Below are 27,350 nucleotides of genomic sequence, written 5' to 3' on the forward strand. Positions count from 1 at the left end.
TGAGCTACCCAGCTGCCCCTTACCCATTACTTCTTATGGGAAGCCTTTCCTGATCCCTTGATTGTTAATCCTCTTTATCCCTTAATGATTAATAATAATAATAATAGCTAACACATATATTGCTCTTTAACATTTAAAAATCACTTCATATATATTATTTTATTTGATCCTCACAACAATCCTGGGAGGTAGATGATTTGCCTGTGGTCACACAGCTACAGTGTTTAAAATATGTCCAGGATTTCCCCAAAGTCTTGCACTAAGAATTGCAACAGTTATTCTGGGGTTCAGCTAGGTGACTCAGTGGATTAAGAGCCTGACCTAGAAACCTGACGTCTTGGGTTCAAATCTGGCCTCAGACATGTTCTAGCTGTGTGATCCTGGGCAAGTCACTTAACCCCCATTGCCTAGCCCTCACGGGTTTTCTGTCTTAGAACCAAAGCACAGAATTGATTGTAAGACGGAAGGGTTTTAAGAAAAAGTCTTTCTGTATCTGTATTTTTACTTGCATTCCACTCAGTAGAACTTAAGCTTCTCGTTTTGTCTTTGGAACCCTTCAGCCCCTAGCACAGTATCTAGTGCATAGTAGTCACAAGCCATCTAATGAATGTTGGATGGCATTGGATTGGATTACAAACCCAACGGGACATCCTCGCCCCCTAGTGGTTGCAACAAGAGCCCGATCCTCTGGCTGGTTCTGATGGCCTTCCCGTGGGGTGTCTTGGTGCAAGGTTGCCTACGTGTGTATGTGTGCAGTGGGGCTGGGGTCTTTGTGAAGAGGTGTGGTTAAGGGCAAACGTTAAGCGGAAATTACCTTTCAAGGGCCCCAACCCCTGTCTCATAATCATAAGCCCTTTCTAAGACCCAGAGTTTGGGGAAGAACAGAAATGTAGGACTAGAGCAGCTGGTCTAAGGACTGCAGGAGGTGGGAGGAGACAAATCTTTCCTTTGCACTGAGCCTTGATTTCCCCTAGTGACCATTCCCTTAGTAGCAGAGGGGGGAAGTGGGAGGGGACAGGAGAGACGTGGGCGGAGCTGCACACGGAGGGGGCGGGACAAGGGGCGGACCCTAGGGCGAGGGCACCGCCCCCTCCAGCTGCTCCTGCGGTCAGTAGCCCAGCTCACGCAGTTCGGGCCCAGCACCTGCCAGCTCCAGTGGCTGTTCTGTCTGCTGCGTTTTTTGTGCCTCCATTTCTGTTCCCACGCGGTGCGGATGGTCGCAGCACTCCTCAGCCAGCCTGGTGCGATGCTGCCCCGCAGGTGGTGAAGAATGGCGTACCCGACCCTTTGGTTTCTGCTCTTCGGAATTATCCTCAGTGGGGTCCTATGCAGTGCTACTGCCATCCAGCCAGGTGAGAAGCCCTGCTCTTCAGTCCCCCAAACTCCCGTACTCTCTGCTCCCCCAACTTTGGGCTCCACTGTCTTTATTATATAGCACTTTTTGGTCCCCACAACTGGGTAATACCAGCCCCGCTACGGCAATACAGCAGGGGAACCTGGTAATGCACAAGGTTTTATCCAGCCTTGTCCTATTTTCTAATGCCGCCAAATCCCCCATCTCACTACCACCACTAGCCCCTTCCTCCATTTTGTAACACTACCAAACTCTCCGGACCACTCTGTCCCTTTCTACTCCGTGGTAATATCAAGGTCTCTCTGCTGCTTAATACCGCGAGACCCTCCCTCACACTACTAGTACTTGCCCGCCATCTGGTTTAGGGGTGGCGGGAGAGACCCTCTCTCCTCGCTAATACCCCTCCCCCCAGCTATCTGGTAACATCTAGAGACCCTCCTTCCCGCTAAAAGGACCCTTCCATATGCTAATACCTTGAGACCCTCCTTCCCGCTAAAAAAACGCCATACCACCCCCACCCCCAATCCCCTACCCCGCCACGTCCATCTGCTAAAACTATTGAGATTCTTATTCTCTGGCTATACTGCTTCCTCCCATCTGCTAAATCCTTCCTGTTAAAACACTATGCGAGCCCCTCTCTAAAATGGGTTTTTCCATCTGCTAATGCCATGAGACCCCCCCCTTCCCTCTAATGCCACGAGACCTTTCCTTCCCACTGATGAGACCGTGAGACATCCCCCCCTTGCGTTAAAATGGGTCTTTCCATCTTCTAACGCCATAAGACCCACCCCCACCTCTTTTCATTTACGCGGCTAACCAATGCGACTTACCCCCATTTGCGACTTACCCCCAATATCGCGGTGGAACTCTCCCCGCAGAAACTAGTTTTGGGGGCTAACCAGGAGACCTCCCTTTCCCTGTAATACCATATGACCTGGTAGTATCACGGGTTCCGCCATTTACTAAACCTGAAGACACCCCCTACCCCACCCCCGACACACACCTTTATGGGAGACCCTCTACTTCCCACCAATATCCAGAATCTTTCCAAATACTAACAACACGAGGTGCCCCCCCTTCCCTGTAGCGCCATTAGACCCGCCAATTCAGAGAGTCTCTATCCACTAACATCTTTTGAGACTTCCCATTCCTAGAACACCACGAGCACACCTAGAACCCCCCCAACACCAAACCCTAATAAATAAAGTATTCCTCCTCCTTCTAAGGCAGTGAACGCCATGAGACCCTCCTTCCCACGCCATTAGACCCCTCCCCTTCCCACTAACGCCATTAAGACCCTGAATGTCCTTCCTTCTACTAAAGACACGAGGAACCCCCCCCCTCAACGCCATGAATCCCTCCTTCCCGCTAAAATGGGTCCTTCCATTTGCTTATGCCCTGAGATGCTTTTTCCTTGGTAAATACCATATCCTCCCTACATCTGCTAAACCCTTGAGACCCTTTTCCGCTTATACGAAGGTAGCACGTAGTCATAAGTCGCCGTACTCTGATACCTTCCGAACCATTAATATACCAGTAGTCCCTCCATTTGCTACCCGTCCTGCCCACTGATGTGGGCACTCCTCTATCTGCCTAACTCGGGAAGACCCTCCTTCCCACAAATATTAATCTCTCTCTGCTCCGCGAGACTCTTTATTTTTGTTAATAGTACACCTCTTGTACAGATAACGCTGTAAAATCTTCCTTCCCAATAATACTTTTCATCTTTCCATAGGCTATGATGATGAGACAGTCCGATTATCTATAGTGGCCTTTCATCCTGGCCTAAAATTGCGATATCTTCATTTAATAATGCCTGGAGACTCTCCTGCCTCTAATCCTCTTTCCTTTCTTGTGGTTCCTCTACTTATCTCGTAAAATTGCCGTAGGGAACATACGTTTCTTTATTCTAGGAAGTCTTTCCACTAAGGTGGACTCCTTTTTATATGGAAATAAAAGTTGAGACCCTCAGTACAGTAAAAGGGGGAGGGGAGAGGCTTGGTGGGTTTGAGGAGTGGGGTAGGGATGGATGATAAACATCCCCCGGTTAATACAGTGAGACCCTCCCCCCTGCAGTACCGCACCCCTCTGCCCCTGCAGTACCACACCCCTCAGTCTTATAATACCTCTATCTTCCATCCCTCTATCCTGCAGTACTCCATCCCTTCCTTGTAATACCGCCCCCTACATCCCTGCAATACCCCGCCCTCCGCCCCTATAATAAGGCACCCCAGTCTGCAATACCCCGCCTCTTAGTCCCCGCAGTACCACGCCCCTTCATCCCTGCAGTACTGACCTCCTCCCCCTTTGTACACTCCCCACCTTCAGGATTCTCTATGGGTTCTTTACCCACCTCCCCTTTTCTACCAATACTTTCTCCCTCCGTGGACCAGCACCTAATTTATAACCGACCTCCTCTAGATAGATAATGGCATTACCAGCCACTTATCTCGACTCAAACCGCCAATGCCAATATTGATACATCAACAGCCTATTTCCTTGGATAGCTTCTTTCGACGGGCTCCCAAAATCTTATATTCTCTCAGCCTTCATTTTCTGGAAATAGTTAACTCTCCTTATTCTCTCCTCTGGATATAGTCTATGTATACCAGCCATTACCTATGCCAACTTCCTTCGTTCTCCAGATACATTCTCTTAACTCCACTATTCTACGAGTGCTTAGTTGGTCTACTTTTCCCCCCCCGCACTGATTTGTAAAACAAATTCTTCCGCCTTCCAAATAAGTTTCACTATACCCTGATCGGGACCTCAGCTTCAGAGCAGGGTATTCCTGTGGTGGTGGTGAGACTCGGGGCAGTGGGTTATAAAAGGAACTTCAGAATAAGCAAACAGTCAGTAACCTCCAGATTTTGGAGGAAATCTTCAACTTCTAATCTCCAGTTCGGGATAAGAAGCCGTCTTCAAAAGCTCTAGTTCTAGATAATGACTCTTCCTATTACTGTCTTAAAGGATGCTCTCATCTGAAAAAGGAGGAGCCCAGAATATAGTTGTGTCATAATTGTACCTCAGTGTAATTTACTTATACCTTAGCATATGACACCTGTAATATGTAACACATAAAATATGTATTACAGCTATTTGTGCATAAATTTTATCTTTATCAGATGATAACATTAGACATTAACAAAGTACTTATTTGCTTAGCACTGTGCTATTTCACCAGAATACAAAGACAAAAATGAATAGTTCTTGCCCTCAAGGGCTTATTGGGGGACATGTACAAATATTTTGTTGCTTTTGTTTAATTGCTTCAGACTCTTCATGAACCCATTTGGGGTTTTCTTGGCAAAGATACTGAGGTGGTTTGCCATTTCCTTCTCCAGCTCATTTTACAAATGAGGAAATTGAGGCAAACAGGGGTAAGTGACTTCCCCAGGGACACACCAGCTAGTAGGTATCTGAGGTTGTATTTGAATTTGAATCTTCTTGACTCTAAGCCAGAACTCTTATCCCCTTTGCCAACTAGCTACCCCATGTACAAATAGAAACATATACCAGAAAAAAAAAAAGAAGGTATTTTGGTGGGACATCATCCAGGAAGATCCTCCTGTAAGAGAAAGGCAGATGAGGATAGAGGGAATTCTAAGAATGGGGGAACAACTTGTACAAAGGCACAGAGATGTGCTAGGAATGGCAAGAAAACCAGTTTAGCAGGCCTTAGCACATGTGAAGGGGAGTGATGTATGATAAAGCTAGAAAGCTTTGAGGGTCATTTTACACATAATTTTAAAAGCACTTTTGTTACCACAGCCCTGAGAGATACTTCAAGTAATTTAGCCCTACTTAACTAATAAGGAACTCTAGGCTCAGAAATGAAGTGCCCACGGTCATATCAAGTTCACTGTGTTTTCTTTACATTCTACTATACTGCCCTGCTGCATCTTGAGGATGGAGTTTCTCTGATGGTAAGTACAGACTAGGCACACAAGTGCATTGATTGAGTGAATGAATGAATGGATAAATGCATATATTCATTGCCTCTGATCCAGAAGGGTTTTGTAGGTGCAGAACACCTACTTGTATATTTTCATCATCATCAGGACTCTTAAGGAGAAAACTGAATCACATTTTGGCCTTTAGGCCATTTCTAGCTGCCTTTGCACAAATTCTATCTTTCATTCTTGGTGATCTTTCTTCCTCTTCATCTCTGCCTAGACCCACTGAGTTTCCCCACCAAGAAGCATATTGCCTAGTATAGATGGCATCTTTCTCGGTCTTCACTAGTTATGGGGATATGAGAGTCTTTGTCTCTATTAATCATTGGCTCATATAATTTAGAATTAGAAAGACCCTTAGAGGTCATCTTGTCCAACTCTCATTTTGTGGATTGAGGAAACAGATCCAGAGAATAATTTGCCCAAAGTCACGCACATCTATCAGAATCAGAATTCCAACCTAATGCAGTTATAATAAACTATTATATTAAATTATATTAAAGATTACTTGAAGAACCTCATCTCCCATGTGCAGATAGATGGTGGAGTAGATAGAGAAGTGAACTTGCACTCTGGAAAGATCCTAGTTTGAATTCTGATTAGTAATTGTGTGACCGTGAGCTCAGCCTTGGTTTCCTCTTTTATATAAAGGGGATGACACCTATCTCCCAAGGATCAGATGAAATAATGTAATGAGCTTTGTAAATCTTTGAGTACTCATCTACATATGATGAAGATGGGAAACTGAGGCCCTGGGCAGGGGAATAACCCTTTCTTTTCCTGGTGGCTTTTCAAGAAGAATCTAGGACTTGTAGCTTACAATTTCTTCACCAAAAACAGCTTAATTAGAGTGAGTTTGTCACTACTGACCTAGCTCAGAGGATTGTTAGGCAGAAGAATCTTCTGGATCTACACCAGGGGATAAGAAAAGGAAGAAACACTTGTTGAACTGATACTCTTAGGAACAAAGAGCATTAGAATGGAAGGGTCAAGGAGTCCAATCTTCTCACTTAAGAGGTTACATAATAGACTCAGAGAAGTGATTTATCCAAGGTCATATGGGTAAAGCTACCATTTATATAACGTTTTGAAGTGGATTAAAAAAGAAATCTTCCAAAACCAATATCCTTTCTAATTACCACAAGCTGGTTCTTGAGAGAAAATTGGTTCTGTCTAGTTGACACCAAACTGGAGCCGATTTTAGAATTGTGGGGTGGACTGTGATATTATAGAACCTGGCTGCCAAAGGGAAGGAAGCTGTACCATGGAAGAACCTTCACCTGCTAGAGTAAAAGGGAAAGAGTATTGGGATTTTGAGGAGCATGATATCTCAGAAGATAAGGGGGGGGGGTCAGCTGGGTAGCTCAGTGGATTGAGAGCCAGGCCTAGAGACGGGAGGTCCTAGGTTCAAATCTAACCTCTCCACTGTAGAAAACAAGACACTCCAAGATGGAAGGTAAGGGTTTAAAAAAAAAAAAAGATAAGGGATATAGAATCTAGAAAGCAGCTGGTTTCTCATGGTTGCCATGACAGTAACAGCTAATTGTTAGCATTTACATTTTTTTTTTCTAAATTTTTGGCTCAGGACTAAGCGTGGTGAATGGTCAAGTGGCCATGTTTTGGCCAAATCCTGGGGAATTTGGTAAGTTGCCTGTCATTCTCTCTTTTTTTTTTTAACCTTTACCTTCCATATTAGAATTAATACTGTATATTGGTTCCAAGGCAGAAGAGTGGTAAGGGCTAGCTAATGGGGGTCAAGTGACTTGCCCAGGGTCACCCGGCTAGGAAGTGTCTGAGGCCAGATTTGAACCCAGGACCTCCCATCTCTAGGCCTGGCTCTCAATCCGCTGAGCACCCAGCTGCCCCTATCCTGTCATTCTTGCTAGGGAAATGAGAGGATGTTCTATCCGTGCCTTCAATAGTATCTACACTCTTTAAGACATACCTTCAACTCCTCTCTAGGGTGTAGAAGGATGAGGACAGTAACTAGATCCAGGTTTGGGGAGGCTTCTACCTCTTCTTTTTCCCTATCTCTAGGGCTGTCCTGACCCTAGAATAATTATATGGAGAATTGCCCCTGCCCTGTTCATGTTACCCCCTTACAATAAGAGATTTCTCAGTATCTAGCCTGATATTTCCTTTGAGGTAGGGAGAGGGTGTTATGGAGGGAAAAGATGTAGGACGCAGGAAATGGCCAAATGTTCTCCTCTTTCACTTAGAAATTGCTTTTCTCCCAGAAGTCTCCAATTCCATCATTGCTACTCTGACGCTTTGGGATTTTCTTGGCACCCCAAATTCAAGAGCAGCATGGAGTGATCATCTAACTCTGTCTTTACCCTCCTTTCCTGCCTGCCTCCTGATTGGCGTCACCTCTGCTCTGAGTTCCTCCCATTCTGTCAACAATGCTTGGCAGTCAGTTATTGCTTTCCGAGTCTCTGTGGGAGAGATCCCTGAGGGCCTCCTGAATTTGCAGCTGGTGCCAGGTTGTGAATCTTATAATAATAGTAACAACAACAAATAGCTGTCATTTCTATAATACTCTTCAGGTTTGCAAAAGGCTTGCCTTAGAACAATCCAGTCTGGTAGATCTGCCTTTCTTACCCAAGTAACATTGCCTCCATGTTGCAGATGAGAAAATCAGAGCTGTGAAAGGTCAAAAAAAATTTGTCCATGACTGCACAACTTGTTAAGAGTTAGAGATGAGACCTGAATCCAAATCTTCTACCTCTTAAGTACAGTGTTCTTTTTTTACTATGGAAAGATGAGGTGGATTAGATTTAAAGAAGGGTAGGAGGGGCAGCTGGGTAGCTCAGTGGATTGAGAGTCTGGGCTAGAGACAGGAGGTCCTAGGTTCAAATCCAGACTCAGACACTTCCTAGCTGTGTGACCCTGGGCAAGTCACTTGACCCCCATTGCCCATCCTTACCACTCTTCCACCAAGGAGCCAATACACAGAAGTTAAGGGTTAAAAAAAAAATAAGGAGGGGTGGGAGTTAACTAAGTTTGCATTGTTGTACATTTTTTTTAGTTGTATCTTGACTGTTTGGAACCCCATTTGGGATCTTCTTGGGAAAGACACCAGAGTAGTTTGCCATTTCCTTCTCTAATTCATTTTACAGATGAGGAAACTGAGGCAAACAGTTAAGTGACTTGCCTAGGGTCATATAGCCAATTAGTGTCTGAGAATGTATTTGAACTGAGTGAGATAAGTCTTCCTGATTCCAGGCCTAGCACCCTATTTACTGTGTCACCTACCTGCCCTTTCTACATTACCATCAAAAGTTAAAAAGGGAGTGGGGGAGGGGAGGTCTTGAAGATCACTTAGTCCAACCTCTTCTTGAAATCTTGAATAGATTAGGAGACCTTGGCCCAGAGTCCGGAAATGACTTGCCCAAGGTCATTGGGAGACCTAATGATGGATATTTACTGACCTGTCAGCCTCTTCCTCTTGTTTATGTTCCTGAATCTGAGTTTTTTTGTTTTTTTTTAGAAAGTTCTAGAAACTGTTAAAGTCAATAAGCATCTATTATCTGCTGGGCACAGTGCTAAGTGCAAGAGATACTAGAAGGAGACTGTAGCAGAAAGGCAAAGAACAGTTCTTGTCTTCAATTCAAGGAGTTCACAATCTAATGCTGGGGAGATGATCTAGAAACCACTGTAGAAAACAAGATGTAGACAAGATAATTGGAGAGAATCTGAGAGGGAAGACACTAGCATCTAGGGGAAACTAAATGCTTCTTTTAGATGGTGGGATTTTTACTGGGCCTTGAAGGAAATCAGAGAAGTTAGAAGGTGGAGGTGAACTGGGCAAGAGTTAGTTCCAGACATGGAATAATGTCTCATAATGTTGCATGCCCGTGACCATCCATTTCCCATCTTTGAGCCTTTTAAATTGTCTACCTCTGATGTCTAAAATGCACTCTCCTAACCTTTCAATCTATTTAAATCTAGTTTCAGTCAAGTCTCAGCTAAACCTCCATCTTCCACACTGGTGGTGCAGTGGATAGAACATCTGGCCTGGAGTTAGGGAGTCTTAAGATCAAATCTGACCTCAGACACTTAATAATAATAACTGCGTGACCCTGGGCAAATCATTTAACTCCTGTTTGCCTCAGTTCCTTATCTGTAAAATGAACTAGAGAAGGAGATGGCAAACCATTCCATTCCAATATATCTGCCAAGAAGACCCCAAAGGGGGTCACAAAGAGTTGAACATGAAATGACTGAACAATAACAACAAATTCCACCGTAAGCATTTCCTAATCCTCTTCAACTCCTTTCCTCCCTATACAAACTACCTTGTTTTTTGTATACATCCTCTTTACAAATATTCTTCTTGTCTCTTGATAGTATGTAAGCTCCTAGAGCAGGGGTCAGCAACGTATGGCTCTCGAGCCATATCTGGCTCTTTTGAGGGCCAGATGTGGCTCTTTCTGCAGGAGCCATAAAGTCAATTTTTTTTTCAGGCGCTGTTACAGGAGCGCACTGTGAGCACTGTACGGCTCTCACGAAATTACATTTTAAAAAATTTATGGCTCTCCCGGCCAAAAAGGTTGCCAACCCCTGTCCTAGAGGCTGGGAGTGTTGAACTCTTTTCCTTGTTCCTCCAAGGTCTGGCATGATATGGGGCTTATTGATTGGAAGTCAATAAATGCTTGTTGATTAATCAATTCTAGTTCCCTATTTGGGCAATTGAATTGATGTGATCGAGAGCTGAAAATTTTAGGAAGACTTGATCTTTCTCTATGGCCCTCAGGGGATGGAAGGTATTTACTGTTTGGAAGAGGCCATACTCTTTGACTAGGAAGGAACTAAGAAACACAGTGGGATAGAAGAAGATGGAGGAGAAATTGTGCCCATTGGGAGGTGTGGTGGAGGATTAGATAGAGGAAGTGAATATTTTGAAAAAAAGCACCTTTTTTTTTTATAGTCAGAAGATTTTGATACAAGTCCTGGCCTTAATTAGTTGTGAGACTGTTACATAAGCAGGTTACTCAACCTCCTTCAAATCTCAGTTTCCTCAATTGCTAAATGAGGATAATAATACTGAAACCTCCCACTTCACAGGATTGTGAGAAGATGACTTTGTGGACCTTAAAATGACATAAGCATTCGCTTCTGTGATTGCCTAGTTTTATCCTGCCTGATCTCTAGTAGGAGAATATCATCATTTAAGAAAGGCTGCTTTTCACTTAGATCTATCTATAGGGAGCCCTTGTAACAACATTCATCGGAGAATTTTTTAACTAGAAAGTCCTTCTCGTTTAGCCCCATTTCTACAGCGTGCCCGAGGTCACACACGTAGCAATTATCAGCCAGAATTCAGCCTCCAGTCTTCTCAACCTAGATCCGGTGTTTTTCCTATGATGCTGCTCTTTCCTCGTCCTATGCAGGTTATCCTAGGACCAGCTGTGCATGGGTGTGTGTGATGTGGGGACGTGTTCACTTCCTATGTTTTATTCCTTCATTACTAAATTATGCAGAATGTAGATTTTCCAGATCCTTATTTTACCTTCTCCCCATCTTGTGGTCACAGGTAATTCTTCCTTCTCACCCAGAATGGAAGGATAGAATGGTATGAATAATACAGAGTAGCCGGTAATCCAGCGTTCTTCTATGTGCTAGCTCTCTGTCCTCTTTCCCTCACTCTGGGACAAACACACTGATGTCAGGTGATCAGATGGTGCCTTGAACTGAACCTACTGGTCTCTGGCTTAATTTTTAACCAGCCTGAACTAACCTGGATGGGGAGAGGAAGGAAGAGGAGGGGAACTTGTACCTGTGGGAAGTAGCCACCTGGGGACACTGGAGCTTGCCGACCCAGGATTGCCCAGCTCTAGGCAGCTTGCTGACTTGAGATGTTGTCAATACCTTAGGGAACACTCTGTCTTGGCCTGGATTAAATCAAATGAGATGGTGTATGTAAAATGCATTTTTAAACCTTAAAGTTCCATAAGAATGAATTTTTTTAGGCTCTCTTATGGGTGTTATAGGGGATTGGGGCTCAGAAAAGAGGGACTATAGAAATTGCCCTCTGAAGTCAAATCAACAAACGTTAAGTGCCTTCTATGTTCCTAGTAATAAATAAAGGCCAAAGACAGTCTTTGCCTTCAAGGGGCTCACATTCTAATGGAGGAGACAACATGCAAACAAAAGGATCGGTTCCAGATACATCTCAGAAGGAAGACAACTAACATTGAGAGGGATTGGGAATGGTTTCTTGCAGAAGTTGGGGTTTTAGCTGCAACTTGAAGAAAAGCCAGAAGACAGACCAGAAGGGAGAACATACAGGCGTAGGAAATAGCCAGTGAAAATGTATAGAGATGGAATATCTTATTAGAAGCATAGCAAGGAAGCCGTTGTTGCTGGACCAGAGAGTACATGGAGGAATTGTTCAGGCATGTCCAACTCTGTTATTCTTGGGCAGTGATTCCCAAAGTGGGCACCATCGCCCTCTGGTGGGTGCTGCAGTGACTCAGGGGGGTGGCGATGGCCACAGGTGCATTTATCTTTCCTATTAATTGCTATTAAAATTTTTTAAAATTAATTTCTAGGGGCTAAGTAATATTTTTTCTGTAAAGGGGGTGGTAGGCCAAAAAAGTTTGGGAACCTCTGCTCTTGGGGATTTTCTTTTCTTTTTTTTTTTTTAATTTTTTAAATTTTAAACCCTTACCTTCCATCTTAGAATCAATACTGTATACTGGTTCCAAGGCAGAAGAGCGGTAAGGGCTAGGCAATGCAGGTTAATGACTTGCCCAGGGTCACACAGCTAGGAAGTGTCTGAGGCCATATTTAAACCCAGGACCTCCCCTCTCTAGGTCTGGTTCTCAATCCACTGAGCCACCCAGCTGCCATACTGGAGTGATTAGCTATTTCCTTCTCCAGCTCATTTTACAGATGAGGAAACTGAGGCAAACAGTTAAATGATTTGTCCAGGGTCACACAGCTAGGAAGTATCTGAGGCCAGATTTGAACTCAAGATGAATCTTCTGACTTCAGGCCACTGTGTCACCTAGGTGCCCTACATGGAGGAAAGTAAGCTACAAAAGCCAAACAAAATATTTTACATTTGATCCTGTGGGTCATGGGGAAGCCCCCCACCAGGAGTTTGTTGAATTGGAGTATAGGTTGATGTGGTCAGACTTTCACTCTAGGAAAGCCAATTTGGTAGTTGACTGGATGATAGATTATAATGGGGAAAAGATTTGATGTGAGGGAGACAACCAGAGAGCTATTACAATAGATTAATAGTAGATTATATCTAAGTTCATTGAAGAAAACAAATAGTGATCCTTCTGTAGGGTCTGGAGTGGCCTAGTGCTAGGTAAAGATGGCAGTGTGGGAATCTTTCTTTGCTGTCAGCTAGTTGGGTAGTTGGGTGTCACTGGGTCTGAATATTGAAGCAAAGGCCTGTCATTTTCCCCAGGTGTATCGCAGAGAACATTCTTATTTGCGTATATATGGATTGGATGAGGTGAACTTCTGGTCCCTTCCAGCTCTGAGATTCTGTAATTCTGTCCTTGCCCTATTTCTGCTTCTTGGTTGTGATGCATGAGTGCTCTCCTGTGCCAGGTGCCTTGGACCCTTTCTGCCAGGAGGGGAGGCAGGTTTCACTTTCCCCAGTGACTTATGATTGGGAATAGAAATAGAGAATTCAGGCCATTCACCTTCCAGGAGCTGTTTGGGGTAGATGAAATTTTTTCTTGGCTTCCAGTTCCCTCTCGTGTACCTCCTCCACCTTCACACCAATCATCTCCATGTCTTTCTTATTTTCTTCAGAAGTGAGCCTGAGCAGTCATCTTTTACCTAGGGCCATATGTACCTTGTGTTGGCAATCGCTCTGGTTATGGCTTTTCTTTAGTGTCAGGTCTTCCTTGCTGACCTCAGCAGCGTCTTCTGGTCTGGGCGCCTCTAGACCTTGGGCCCTTCTAAGGGGGAGGCCCTGATGCCTGGGAGAGTTGGGGGGAGCCTGGACTGCAGGTTCATTAGCACAGGAACCAGGCTCATGGGATAGGTTGTTTGTTTTGTGTTACTCCTGGCGGATGTCTTTCCTGTTTGTGTATTGGCAGTCCCAGGGGCAAGGGGAGGAGGAGTAACAGGTACTGGTACAGTGAAAAGAGCCTTGGCTTGATGATCAGAAGTCCTGGCTCTGGCCCTAACCAGATGAATGACCTTGGGGAAAATCACTTCCATTTTCTGGGCTCTACTATTGTCTTCTATAAAACCATGGGGTTATTAGATCAGCTATTTTCTAGCATGCTTTTAGTTCCAAACGTCTATTCTGCAAATTCCTGGGCTCTCCTCCTCCCCGTAAAGCATGAACCTGATATGCCATGGTTCTAAACTGGGAGTGAGTGGGGGGGTGCCTTTCTGCAAAGCCCCTAAGACATAGCCCCTGCCTTGGGGAGGACTTTGTGCAGAAAAGCTTCTTTCTGCTCTCAGCTGTGTCACTTTCCAAACTAATAGAACAGAGAACAATATAGAACACCAAGTGCTATTTAGACAATAGGGGGCCAGAGGAAGAAGAGATAGTGAATGGAGTAGTTACGGAAGGCCTCTTGGAAAAGGTTAAGGTTAATTTGTGCCTTGAAGTATGGGTACTATTTGGATAGGTATCAAAAAAGAGGGACTGGGGGCAGCTGGGTGGCTCAGTGGATTGAGAGTCAGACCTAGAGATGGGAGGTCCTAGTTTCAAATCCAGCCTCAGACACTTCCCAGCTGTGTGACCTTGGATAAGTCACTTAACCCTCATTGCCTACCCTTACCTCTCTTCTGCCTTGGAGCCAATACATGGTATTGACTCCAAGATGGAAGGTAAGGGTTTAAAAAAAAGGTGGGGGACACACTTCGTGGGCATTCTAAGGGGTAGAGATACTATCAGTAAAGGAGAGAATGAGCATGGGGTGGGGGTAGACTGGATTGAAGAAGAAATCAACCTGTGGGGGCCTGAAGACCCTTTTCAAGTAACAGTGGGCAGTGGTTCGGAAGAGAGGAGGGACCAGATTGTAGAAGGCCTTAAATATCAGTCTGGGGAGTTTGGACTTTATTTCAGCAGATGGTGAGGAGTCATTGAAGGTGTTTGAGTAAGGAGGAGGTGGGAGGTGACTCATTTTCTTCTAATAGTAGCCCTATGGGATTCTTCCCATTTGACAGATGAGGAAATTGAAACCTGAAGAGAAAAGTGAGTAGAAACCTTGGGTGAGTTAATATAGATCCAGGGTTTAAAATCTAGGTCTCTTGATTCTCAGCCAGGGCAGCTTTTGTATAAGTAGAGAAAAATGGCCCCCAAGGAGATGGGAGCTCCTTATCTCCTGGGCCCCAGCCCTAGTTTCTTGATTTTTGTCTGAATTACCTGAAGCTTTGGTTCAGGGATACTTAACAGCCTGGGAGGCCGAAGGAACATGATGCACTGCTTTTTCCTTCTGGGTAAATTGAGACTAGAAGAGACAAGAACCTTTTGGAGCAGGACATAGAGAATCCTTGTGATGTTGCATCTCAGAGATTCTGGATGTTCAGAAAAGGAAGTAGGATTCCCCCCTTCCCCCCCCCCCCAAACTGATGTCTGTCTTTTCTGGCCAAGCCTCAGAGCTTCCACTGCCAGTCAGAACTAAAGGCTGGGCAGTATGTAAAAGGTGGGGAAGCTAGTTCTGACAAATAAATGTGGTGGTGCTGGGAGCAGGCGAGGCTTTGTTTGTCTTCCGCATTCTATTTGTTTATTAAGAACTCTGCTCAGGCCAGGCTTTAGAAAGGAGCCGGTCCAGGGTCCTAGCTGGTCACAATGTACTCTGCAGTTTTCTTGGCCTTGCTTAGCCTTAAGGAACCCAGACCCTCTCACTTCCCCATAGACCCATTCATTGGTTGGCTGAGTACATTTTGGCCTGCCACCAGATGGCACTGCAGTGTTTGGTTTTGGGGTATCCACCCTAAATGAACCCTCCGACAAGAGTGACCCCAAGGGGCAGCAGGGTGGCTCAATAGAGAGCCAGGCTGGCCTCAGACACTTCCTGCCTGTGTGTCCTTGGACAAGTCACTTGACCACCCCCACTGCCTAGCCCATACCACTCTTATGCCTTAGAACCGATATTTAGTATTGATTCTTAGACCAAAGGTAAGGATTTAAAAAAGAGTGACTTGAATCTTCCCACTTAGTCTCTCTGTGACTTTCCCTACCCCCAGCCACCACTACTACCATATACAGACACCAACTCCCCTTAGGGGGAAGGAAGGGCTGGGCTTTCTGAACAATGTCCGGATGTCACTTTGAGCCAGCTTTTTACTCCAGGAGAGTGGTCTGAGTAGGAGGTAGATTTGAAGGCTGCCGGTTGGGTCCTAGGGCCCTCAGTGGATGTAGCCAAGTCCAGAGTGAGCATCAGGCCTCTTGGGTTCCTCTCCAGGGTAGACTTGGCCAAAGATTTTTTGCCTTCATATGTTTGATGAAAAGGCAAGCAGATTATCTTCTACCCTTTGCTCCCCTGAGGGCCCCTCTTTTGGGCTAATCCCAATCCCTTGACCTGGTGCCCAGTTGTTATTTTCCCTTGTCTCTTCTTTTTAGGAAAGAGGACCATGATATAAGTCCTCCGTGCCTACTTCTCTACAGTATTTTGGTTTCCCTATTTGAGAGAGTGGGAGGCCACTGTAGGAAGACTTTTGCCTCTCAGCTTCTTGTCACATTTCCTTTTCTTTTTGTTAAGAACTTGTAGTGCCAGGTACTATGCCTTTGTCTAGGCAGGACCTTGGTACTTCTGGCAGATTCTATGGGTTAGGGGGGGAAGGGAAGGGGAATTGGTTCCCAGAACATCCCCTTTCCATTCTGCCTAACCTTGTTACCCTTTCTCCCCTGGAAGGATTCTCTGGCTCAAATTTTGGCCACGAAGGACCTATTGGATAGGAAACCTCCTTTGGCCAGGCTATGGTTGTAGGTGCCCTGGTTATTTCATTAATCCTAACTTCTCTGTTTCCTGTCAGATGCTACCTGCCCCCGAAGCTTGGACTGTACCTTGAGGCGGAGGGCCTTGTGCCCACCTGGGTCCAGTTCCTGTGGACCCTGCCTCCGATCCTTTGTGGAGGATGACCTTGGCCACTGTATTCCCAAAAAACAGCTACCAAGAGGTATGTGGGATGGTTGGAGGGGGGGCAGGTAGAAGAGGGTGGTGACTTAATTCCAGGGTCACATCATAAACCCAGCATAGTGTAGCCTTCGAGGCAGGAATGGATGAGAGCTTGAGTTGAGGTGAGTTGTCTGCCTTCACTTTTTATGAGCCCTGGGACTTCCAGCTACATACACATATGCATAGATAAGTACACAGACACATGCACAGACAGACCTGTTTGGGGAACATGTTGTTCTAGGTTGATTCTTCCCCTAACAGCTTACACATCCCTGGAGCTAGCGGTGAGGATGCTGGGTGAGGACCATGTGGTTCCTTTGGGTGCCAGGAGAATGGGCTTTGCTGCTTAGGTCCCCTTTCCCATCCTGTTCCTTTGTTGTGACACTGGACCTAATTCTTGCTTCAGTGGCTTCTGTGTGTTGGTCTGGAGCAGGGGTGTTGGTCTGTCTCTGGTTTTTGCTTTTTTTGCCAACCCTATCCCCCCCTTAGGAAATTGGAGGGATAAATAATTGGGGGGCCATCTTGATGGGAGAGTGGGGGTACAGGTACATGGGTATGTGGGTATATCTCCTATCTGTTTGGTGTATGTAGTGGGTATGACTCAAGCTTCCTTAGATTGCCTGTCTGTCCTCAGCCTTCCCCAGCTCTTCCAAGTCAGGGAGTAAAGGGGTTTTGTTCCTCTTTGAAAGGTTGTTTAAAAACCTACACTCTCATTCTACAAAGCTTTTTAGTGCTGATGCCCGCCCGCCCTCCCCTTCCCCCCTGCTTGCCATTATCTCTGAAATATCCAGAAGCTATTTGCTTGGGGTAAGATGACATGCAGAGCACTGGGTTGTTTTTCCAGGCTCCCCTTCCTTAGGAAGGAGAAGGAGGAGGGGGCAGCTTTCTAGCCAGTGGGAGTGCCAGGTGTCCCAGGGTGAAAGAAGTATCTCCATATGTATGTGTGTACATGTATATTTACATGTCTGTGCACAGATGCTCTTTGGAAACTAGGGAGGAATGGAGCTAGAATTGGGGGGGAGAAGTAGTGGTAGGGATTGTAGGGGGGAGGGTTGCTGCTTGTCTCCATGAGTCCTGGGGACTGGTTGCTTAGTACACAGCCTCTGTATCCTGTAAGCCTTTATCCTTGATCTTCTGCAGCTTGGGGCAGTGACAGGTGGTACTGGTTTGGGGAGAAAAGGGTGGGGGTTGATATAGAGTGGAAACTCTGTCTCCATAGTAATGCCCTCTGAGCTCATCACAGTATCAGAGCTGGAGGGCATGGAGTTCTCACTTGATGGGGTAAAAGGAAAGATATACTACATAGCTGGGATCCTCATCTCCTGAATTCTGCTTCTTGGATATCTTTGTTTTGCTTTGACCTTTGCTTTGTTTCTTTCTCTTCTATGCCTCTGTTTCCCTATCTGGAAATAAAGAATAGCTTGGGAAGTAGATCCTCTTGGGGAGCTGATGGTCTCTTTTTTGGTGGCAGTGCTTTCCAAGCTGTGTTCTGTGCAATGGGGATTCCATATGAAAATATTGCTATTGGTTGTAATTTTCCCTATAAAATTATACATAAGATTTTGTCCATATACAACAATGTCTGTATGGCAGTTTTTTAGAATACAAATAAATTGTTTCCTCTATTTTTGCTTTTAAATTTTCCAGACAGCACCTCTCCCTCCTCTTTATCCTGGGGATATTCTTGATCTCCTGGAGTCATCAGTGTTTCTGGATTCTCTCAGTATATTTAAAGCTCAAGTGTATTTGCTGGCCAAATCAGATTGAAAAACACTACTTTATAGATAATAGAGAGAGAAAGAGAAGAGCCTGGGGCAGTGGGGAGGTCAATAATTTATGATCTGAGGCTTAATCTTTAAGCTTCTGCCTCAGTCACACAGTTATTCTCTACCCCCACCTCCAATTAGTGGGTTTTTCCTAGGAGCTGTTCTGTGAGATGTTATTGCTCTGGTGGTCACCATGGCAACCCCAGAGCTGACTTCTAGAGCATAGGGGAAAAAAAACCTGGCTTCAAACTCCCCTTCCCTAGAGGTTTGGGAAAATGTAGGAGTGCAGAGGAAATTCAGAAAATGTGGCTTGAGTGACCACTTTTCCCTACTCTGAGCTGAGCCCAAGACCCCAAAAGACGCCTGTCTCCTTATTACTTGTTTTATAGGATCTGTCATCTTAGTGCATGAGGCGGGGAAAGGGTGCCCCAGATCTCTTATGGTTCCTCCTGGGATGTGGGCTCTAGGCAGAGATGGATTAGGAGAGTTGCACATCACCCTGATAGCTGTTCTCTTCCATGTCAAAGGAAGGAGACAGGGTTCCTTCTGCCTTCTTCACCAAAAACAAGTAAACCAAGCCAAAAAGCTGTTGGAGCCCAGATCTAGCTCTAACAGAAGTTCCTGTTGCCCTGAGAAGTGGTTTGGCTTGTTGGCATAGTCCCCTGCCTGGACTCAAGTGTCCCAGTAAAATGGGGTTGGGTTAAAATGATCTCTTAAGACCCTTCTAGCTATGGGTTTTCAAGCTCTCCAATTCTCAGTGGTGTGAGAAGGTTGTGGTTGGCAGCAAGACCTGTGGAGCATTCTACTACAATCTTACCTTCTAGAACCCTTTCTATTTTATCCATTCCAAGCCAGTAAGAGCTAGGCAATTGGGATTAAGTGACTTGCCCAAGGCTACACCATCAGGAAGAGTCTTGAGGTCAGATTCGAATCCAGGACCTTCCACCTCCAGGCTTGACTCTATCCACTGAACCACTTTGCTGCCCTGTCACAGAACTTTTGAGAAAAGCATTTTGCAAACCTTAAAACAATGTAGTCATGTAAATTTAGCAGTAGCAGCAGCAATAACAATAACAGTTAGTAGTAGTTGTGTTGCCACCTGGAATGGTAGTCCCACATAGTCAATATTCATTACTTTGGGTAAGTTCCTTCACCTCTGAGCCTCAATTTCCTCATCTGCAAAGAAAATGAATGTATTTCTCAAGCCTTAAAAGTGCTCTATAAATGTGAATGACTGTTCTTGTGACTCAGCCTCTAGGCCCTAGTAGGAGGAAAGAGTGTTCTCTGGGAAGGAGAAGGAAATAAGTATTTTAAGTGCCAACTATGTGCCAGGCATTGTAAAGTGCTTTGCAAATATTATCTCATTCTATCCTTAAAAAAACCCTGAGAGGGGGCAGCTGGGTAGCTCAGTGGATTGAGAGCCAGACCTAGAGACAGGGGGTCCTAGGTTCAAATCCGACCTCAGACACTTCCCAGCTGTGTGACCCTGGGCAAGTCATTTGACCCCCATTGCCTACCCTTACCAATCTTCTACCTATAAGTCAATACACAGAAGTTAAGGGTTTAAAAATTAAAAAAGAAAAAAAAAAGAAAAAAAAAACCCTGAGAGGTAGGAACATTGCTATCTCCCTTTTACAGTTGAAGAAACTGAGGTTAAGTGGCTTGCCCAGCATCATATAGCTAATTGGCTAAATGGCTGAATTTGAATTCAGGCCTTCCTGACTCCAGACTCAGCACTCTACCTCTTACATTTCCTAGTTCTCCTCTTAGGAATCAGAGTTCAGCTCTATCTGTCCTATTGCAGGCTCCCACTGTGCCTCTTCCCCCATTTGAGCCCCTGGCAGGCACTAACTTTCTCTTTCCCTTTATTTTTTATTTTAAACCCTTAACTTCTGTTTTGGCTCCTAGGTGGAAGAGTGGTAAGGGTGCACAATGGGGGTCAAGTGACTTGCCCAGGGTCACACAGCAGATTTGAACCTAGGACCTCCCGTCTCTCTAGGCCTGACTCTAAATCCACTGGACTACCCAGCTGCCCCCTTCTCTTTCCCTTTAACAGTAAACCTGGTGGCCCATGAGAAAGAAACCTAGGACTTCATCCTTTGGGGAGTCCACATAGATAGCCATGCTCTAGCCTTTGCACATCCTGAAGGTCTGAGATATCAAAGAGCTGTATCTAGGCAGTTCTTAGCGAAATCACTGATTGATAATTTGAGAGGAGGGTGCCACCAAGCTCCTCAGCAGGAAGCAAGGCAGGAAACCGAGTCGAGTATCTGGGGGATGGTTGTCAACTTCCTGGCTTCAGGCCCTTCTTGCTTGGCTGGGGGTGGGGGGCAGCTTGGTCTTCCTTTCTGGGGAGAGGGGTAATAGCCAATGCCCTATTCTGAAAGACTTCCAACAGAGAGCTCTGCTATAGTATAGAGATTATGGTACAAGAACACTTGAGAACTGAGTGAACACCAGGGGGTGGTGTTGGCTCAGCAGAGCTGTCTTGTCCAGTGAGTTATAGTTCCTGAGTTTTGGTCCCTGAATTTGTGCTCTGGGAATTTAAGCTTGTCTTGGTTTTCCTGCCCTTAAAAATAGAGACAAAATGAGTGAGAAAAAAAGGAGATGAATGGACAGATGGATGGAGGGGAGGAGGGAGAAAGAGAGAAATGGAAGGAGGGAGAGAGAGAGACATACACAGATAGTTGGGGGTAGGGATTATTTTTTCCTTCTTGATGTCATCTGATTTCCCCATTATCTCCATGTCTCAAGCTTGGGATCTCTTTATCATTTCCCTATAAAACCTTCCTTTCCAACTTCTTCTGGAATTAGCTGGCCCTTCTTCCTTCCTTCTCTCTCCCCACTGCTCTCCCAGCATTAAATGGAGTTCTTTTAATGGTATCCTTTAAGTGGGTTACAGAAGGGTCTCATGGAGGAGCTAAGCTGGCTGGACCCTTCCTGTTCACTCCTTCCCTCCCACTTCCCAATCCCAACCCTTGCCTACTGAGCCAGCTATAGATGGGCTGCCTTCTGAGGCCCCCAAGGGACATATTGTGGACTCCGTATTTCCCCATATACACACACAAATAACCAGAGTCTGAGTACTGGTGGAGCTTTGGCTTTAGGCACATTTTTGTAGCCACTGCCCATTGATTGAATTAGATCAAGACAGTAGAGCTCTTTATAAATGTTAACTATTGTTATTACTATGTAAATACACTGTGAACTCCCTAAATCCAGATTTGGGGATGTTCTGTTTAAGGAGGGATGGGGAAATGCAGAGAACCCCCCCCCCCCAGGAGCTGCTCTTCCTCCCTCCCCAAACCTGGTACCCAGGGGGCTCTGGCAGGGTCTGACTGCTCTGCCCCTCAACCCCCTCAACCCCCTCAGGTAAGATGCAGCCCTGGCCTAACCTGGAAGAAGAAATCGACATTCTGGCTAACATGCTGGCCCGGCAAGACCCTGCCCCCCATCGCCAGGACACTGCCCCCCAGCGCTTCCGCTGGCCTGGTGAGCCCCCCCAGACACATCCCTCCAATGACACCTGACACCCAGTCCCACTGATTGCCACAAGGCCCTTTCCCAGTTTCCATTTTACTAACCCCAAGAGCCCCTTTGCCAGTCATGACCTCCTGGCCAGACTTCTCCTCTTCCTCTTTAGCAGCCACCCTGGCATCCCCAGGACAGGAGCCCGATACCCCATCCCCTCGGGGTGCACAAGTTCCCACGATTAAAGCCTCCCAGTCATCTTCAAGGCCTGTGGAGATGTCACCTGTGGATCCCCCCCACACATCCAATGACGTCCTTGTTCTCAGTAGGTAGAGGTGGAATTCCAAGGGTGGTGGGAGGCACCAAAGTGGGGGGAAAGGGAGGGTTCAGCCCCCTCTTGATGGGAAATAGAGTGGCATACTGGAAAAAATGGAGTTAGGAGAGATTTGGGTTCAAATCCCAGCTCCAACACTCACTAGCTAATTTGATTTTGGGCAAGGCCTCTCTGAGGCTCAGTTTCCTCATGTAATGCTCATTCATTGGACTCTTATGAGGAAAGCACTGTATAAAGCTCAAAACGACATAAATGTGATTGTTGCTGTCATTGTGGGCCCCTGTCCTTGTCTACAGTGATGATCGTGGTCTGTGCAGTGGCGGGGCTCTCGGCGCTGGTTGTAGCTGTTGTCTGCTGGTGCAGGTGAGACCCTGGTGAGACCCCCACCTCCAATGGGCATTTACCCTGAAGTTCTGTCAGTGAGAACAAGGCTCCTGGAGCTCCTGGGGTGGCCTTGTGTGTCTTTACACAGGTGTACCTGCAACGGGGTGCTGGAGCTTTGAGGGGAGGTGGATAGTGTGCTCTGAGTTTTGTTGGCTTTGGGGAAGGGTGATGGATAGCCTACAGGCTAGTCTTGCCCTCACCCCGACCAAGTCACTCAACCTGGCTTCAGGCTGATCGAGACAGTGTGGAGAGGCTGGACCTGGGATCAGTGAGACTATCTTTCTTTCAGGTTACAAAAGGAAATCCGTCTGGCTCAGAAAACAGACTACTCATCCAAGTCCCAGAAAGTAACCGGCTCTCCAGCCTTTGGCAGAAGCATGGTAGGCAGGAAGGAAGAGTCCTGGCAATGGGAAGAAGCTATGGGGAATTGAGTTCCAGGTTGGAGGTGGAGGAGATTCTGCCATGGGGCCTGCTCTTTGGCCATTGCCTTCTGTCTCTGTATCAGTTCTAAAGTAGAAAGAGGAGCAGAAAGGGTTTGGCAATTGGAGTTAAATGACTTGCCCAGGGTCACACAGCTAGGAAGTATTTGAGAACAGATTTGGACCCAGGGCTTCTTGACTCCAGGCCTAGCTACCACATTGACCTAGAATTCATTTACCTACCTATAGGGCAGAGACTCAAACTATTTTGTGTCAGACTCCATTGGCTGTCTGGTGAAAAAGTATAGACCCCCTCTCAGAATAAGATGGGGGATTTTTTGACTTTTGTTTTGATTCACAACTAAAGGAAATCCAAGGTTAAGAGCCTTGCTCTAAGAGGAAACTGATGTGCCTTATTTAGAGTTTCAAGGGGACCTTAGAGATCAGTTAGCCCAAACCTCCTCCCTCATTTGACAGAAGGTAACTGAGGTCCAGAGACTAAATCCAGGTCCCCTGGTATAATCTTTTCAGTTGTTTTTTTGGGGGGGGGAGTGGGTGGGCTTCTTTCTTTTCACTTAATGGCCCTCTGCCCACAGCCTGGGGACAAGAAGCTTGCCCAGAGTGCCCAGATGTATCACTACCAGCACCAGAAGCAGCAGATGCTGTCACTAGAGAAGTGAGTAGAGGATTTGTTTACTATGTGCCATGAATTAAGAACAGACACAGGGTTGGAGGCTGAGGGGGCTTGGTGGGGGAGAGACATGACACTGGCCCCTCACCAGGCTCCTAAATAGGCTGCTTCTGTGGGGAGAGACTCTCACCCCCAAATCTCCTCTACGAGAGAGATGGAGCCTGCTCCCCCATCTGGGAAAGAAATCCTGCTCTTCTCTGAAGTGATCTGATGAGTTTCCCAAGTTCCAATCAGTATATCAACAAGGCTTTCTCTCTCAAGGTTGTACCTCTTTATATGCCAAGGGAGAGACAGCAGAGGGAGAAAATAACCCAGACTACTACAATCTTGCCCATATCCTCTCTTCCCTTACCCAATTTTGACTCTTCAATTTGGAGTCATTGAGGCTAGACTTCCAATGGGGAAGAGTGTGTCCCCTCTCCCCCACGGAGGCAAGAGGAAGGGACAGACAAATTGGAAATGGGGTCCTGAGCCTTGAAGAATAGTGACCTTGACAGCCAGAGAGATCAGAGCCAGAACTGGCTTGGGGAGAAGATAAACTCAGGTTTCAGTGGACTGAGCTGGAACCCTAATGAAATGAACTGTCCCCATCCGTCCCCCCACTTCAGCCCCCTGAACTGTCTTAATCTATGGCTCCCCAGTCTCTTAAACCCTGCTTTCTAATCCCTTCTCAGGCATAAAGAGCAGCCTAAAATTATGGACTCTGGGTCCTCCGAGGAAGAGAATGAGGATGGAGACTTCACTGTCTACGAGTGCCCTGGCCTAGCCCCTATGAATGCCTTGGTAGGGAACCCTTTCTTGGGAGTTGGGGTTGGATGGGAGGCAGGGAGCAGAAAATAGCTTCTGGGGGGGTAAAGTTTGTAAAGGGGAGGGCTGCTTCCCTTCCCCCAATCCCTAGCCCTGAGGGAGGGAGAAGGGTCTTTTCTTATGGAAGTGGTCTTTACAGGCCCATTAAAAGGCCATTTATCACTTGTCTACCCCACCCCCACCCCCCCATTGCAGCTCCTGGTCTGACCTCCCCCTCACAACCATTTCCTTCCCCAGCAGGGTGCAAAGAAGTTTTATCTCAACCCCTGAAGCCTCTGCTTCCTGTGGGACCCCCCTCCCCATAAAATATTTTTGGGGCGCTCCTCTAGGAATTGGGAGTCCTTATTGGTCTGGTCTCAACAGTCCTGAGTCTCCTATAAATCTCATTTTCGTGCCCCCCACCCCCATGGTCAATGAAATGGGAGCTTCTAAGAAGAACAGATTCTAACTCAGCTCCCTCTGTATTTAGGGAGTTCAGTTTTTGAGAGGTCTGGGTTATGATTCCCCAATTTTTCCCTTCCTCCCCAGACTGGAGAGATGGAAGTGAAGAACCCAATGTTTGACGACTCTGCTCTGGTGGGCCCTAGCCCCCGAGCTGCCTCTGGCCCTCGAGCCACTGCTGGCCCCCGATCTGGATCTGGCCCCCGTGTCAGCTCGGGCTCCCGCACTAGTGGGTCCCGGACTGGCCCCCGCCCCAGCCCCCGGCCTCCCAAGCTGGCGGCCCCCAAATCTCACCAATGACCAGCCTGCTGCCTTCTCCTGGCCAATGGCTCCAGCCTGGGAAGGGGAGCTCTTAAAGGGGCTGGGGTTGGTCAGGGGTTGGGGGGGGTGCTAATATTAGGGTGTGTTTCCCCCTATTAAGAAAAAAGCAAAAAAAGCTCTGATATCCCAAGTTTGGCTGTTTGCAGTGAGTGCTGGCTCCCCTTCTGTTTGGTCTCCCTATCCCCTTCCGGTGTTGGGAGAGTGAGAAGGGGGTGAGGAAGCCATGAGCCCCCCTCCCCATCCTCCCAGAAGGAAGGGGGTCTATCTTTACCCTCCCCAACCCCCTCCCTAAACTTTTTGGGGCTAGGATTCCTCTAAAAGGGGATGGGAAAAGTCCCTTTGTATTATTCCCCACCACCCAGCCCAGGGCTCCCTATAGTCAGGGCCCTGCATACTGGGAACATAGGACTGGTCTTATCTTAGTCTCCAGGTGCCTCCTTCAAGAGCCTCTGGGAGAGGGGATGAGGCCATTCACCACTCCCCCCTCCCAGTGGCAGAGCCCCAAATATTTTCTTGGTCCTGAGAACCTCGTATTTGGGCCCTAGTCATTTTGTCCTCCTAATTTTCTTTTCCCAATCCCTGCCAAAGTGATTCTAGCTCAGGATCCCAAACTGGATAGAGTGGGCATTGGTGCCAGGGCCTGGGGTGGGTACCTGGAAGGTTCTCAATCCTCCAGGCCTGTCTTCTTTCCTCTGTGCCTGGGGTCTTTCCCTCTCCCTGTGCCTGTGCCCTCTCCTTGTCTGTGCCTGCGTCCATCCTGTCCTGTACTGTCCTGTCCATTCCTGCACCTGGTTCTCACTGTGAGACCTCTTTTCCCCTCCTCTGCTTGTGGCCAGGATTGTATCCACATTCATTTTGAAACAAACTGGATTTTATTAAAAACAATGTTTCAAACCAGCTGAGGGGGCTTCTTTGGTTGTCTGTGGGCACTCTGTGATTCTGTGAGATTGTCTTGAGGCTCAGGGGGATGGATCTATGGAAGAGAGAGAGGTTGGAGCTGTGGGAGAGCCAAGTCTGGAGGGTTTGAGCCTATGAGTCTCAGGGCCCTTGTCCATGATTTGAGTATCTCTTGTCACTTTGGGGAGTTTGGTCTCTAGTGCTGTGTTTTGGGGTTTTGGGGAATCTGGGTTTGTAGGGTGTTGGAGGCCCAGTTTTGGGGGAGGAGTATGCTTCTGTGTGATCTTTTGTGTCTTGTGTAAGGTTTAGGGAGTCTCTAGGCTCCCTACGATTTGAATGTGCCTGAGGGGAGGTGGGCAGTTTTGCTCTATGATCTTAAGAGGTTCCAGGTTCTCTCTCTAGACTTTGGCTATTTCTAGGCTAGGCTTTGGGGGGCCTGAGCCTTCCCCCCCCCTTGGTGGACAGACCCTGGTGGGGGCAGGGGACTGGGATAGTTATGTTAATGGCCTCACTAGGGGAAGTCCTGTAGCCTGCCTGCCTTGAAGTGCAGCCTGGGATTAACCCCTCCCCCAGAGGTGGGCTCCTAGCCTGCAGCTGATCAAGGCAAGGAGTTGGGGGGGCCGGTGAATGGACTATTCCTGAAACCTATTCATAGCCCACCACCAGCACTTGGCAGAGAAGAGTTTTTAAAAACCATTCTCCCCTTTTTCTGCCAGAAGTAGGTGAGGTCAGGACCCCATAAGCTGGAAGGCTGACCTCTAGGCAGTGCCCAACAGGCAGCTGATGTAAAGAGGACAGAGAGGGAAGCTGTCTCTGAGCCTGAGGAGTAGATCGTACTTGGAGTAACTTGGCCTCCTCCAGATTTGAAAGGCAGACCCCAGGCTGGAGGGGGTGGGGATGAAAGGGAGCTCCCTAGGGTTTGTGAAAGAGCTTGTGGGGGTAGAGGAGAGTTGAGAGCTGGCCATCAAAGGCCTAATCTCATAGTGTCAGAGATTGAAAGGAAAAGAGGCTTCTAGTTTTCTGTGGGGACTTGAGGTGGAGCTACTTCCTAAAAACTCCCCCCCCCCCAGCTTCACCTGGGGAGATTTCCCCCCTCCCCCCAGGCAGCCATTCTTAAAAGTGATCCACCAGGGTCCTAATGGCTGCTTGCTCTATGCCAGGAGCCCCTGGGCTGGGAGGGCGAAGGTCCTTTTGAAACTGAAGTACTCACAGAATGTCCCAAACCAGGCACCCAAGGATTAGATGGAAAAGCCCTGGACATCAGCCCTGAACAGGGATTCAGTTCCTAAACAGCCTCCTGATTCCAAAGGAGAGATAAGACTGGAAACAATGCAGGACCCTGAGATAAGTGCTTACCTGTATAGAGAGCTTTTAATATTTACAAAACACTCATTACAACCC

The 27,350-nt window shown here is 46.8% G+C and overlaps 1 protein-coding gene across 3 annotated transcripts; it reads left to right on the forward strand.

Annotated features, from left to right (window-relative positions):
* The first annotated feature begins 1,146 nt into the window (after positions 1-1,146).
* On the forward strand, positions 1,147-25,974 carry NPDC1 (neural proliferation, differentiation and control 1). 3 transcript variants are annotated; one of them, XM_044661220.1, is made up of 9 exons: positions 1,147-1,352; positions 16,276-16,419; positions 21,557-21,676; positions 21,831-21,980; positions 22,286-22,352; positions 22,663-22,753; positions 23,389-23,468; positions 24,158-24,266; positions 24,819-25,974. In XM_044661220.1, the coding sequence occupies exons 1-9, from the start codon at positions 1,271-1,273 to the stop codon at positions 25,029-25,031; spliced, it is 1,056 nt and encodes a 351-aa protein (XP_044517155.1). In that variant the 5' UTR covers positions 1,147-1,270; the 3' UTR covers positions 25,032-25,974. The 3 variants fall into 3 exon arrangements, with proteins under 3 accessions (XP_044517155.1, XP_044517154.1, XP_044517156.1); XM_044661219.1 differs by having other exon boundaries at positions 21,828-21,980; positions 24,819-25,973; XM_044661221.1 differs by lacking the exon at positions 21,557-21,676 and having other exon boundaries at positions 21,828-21,980; positions 24,819-25,973.
* The last annotated feature ends 1,376 nt before the right edge of the window (positions 25,975-27,350 follow it).

The sequence above is a fragment of the Gracilinanus agilis genome, chromosome 2 (assembly GCF_016433145.1).
Source record: "Gracilinanus agilis isolate LMUSP501 chromosome 2, AgileGrace, whole genome shotgun sequence".
In the NCBI taxonomy this organism is placed as follows: domain Eukaryota; kingdom Metazoa; phylum Chordata; class Mammalia; order Didelphimorphia; family Didelphidae; genus Gracilinanus; species Gracilinanus agilis.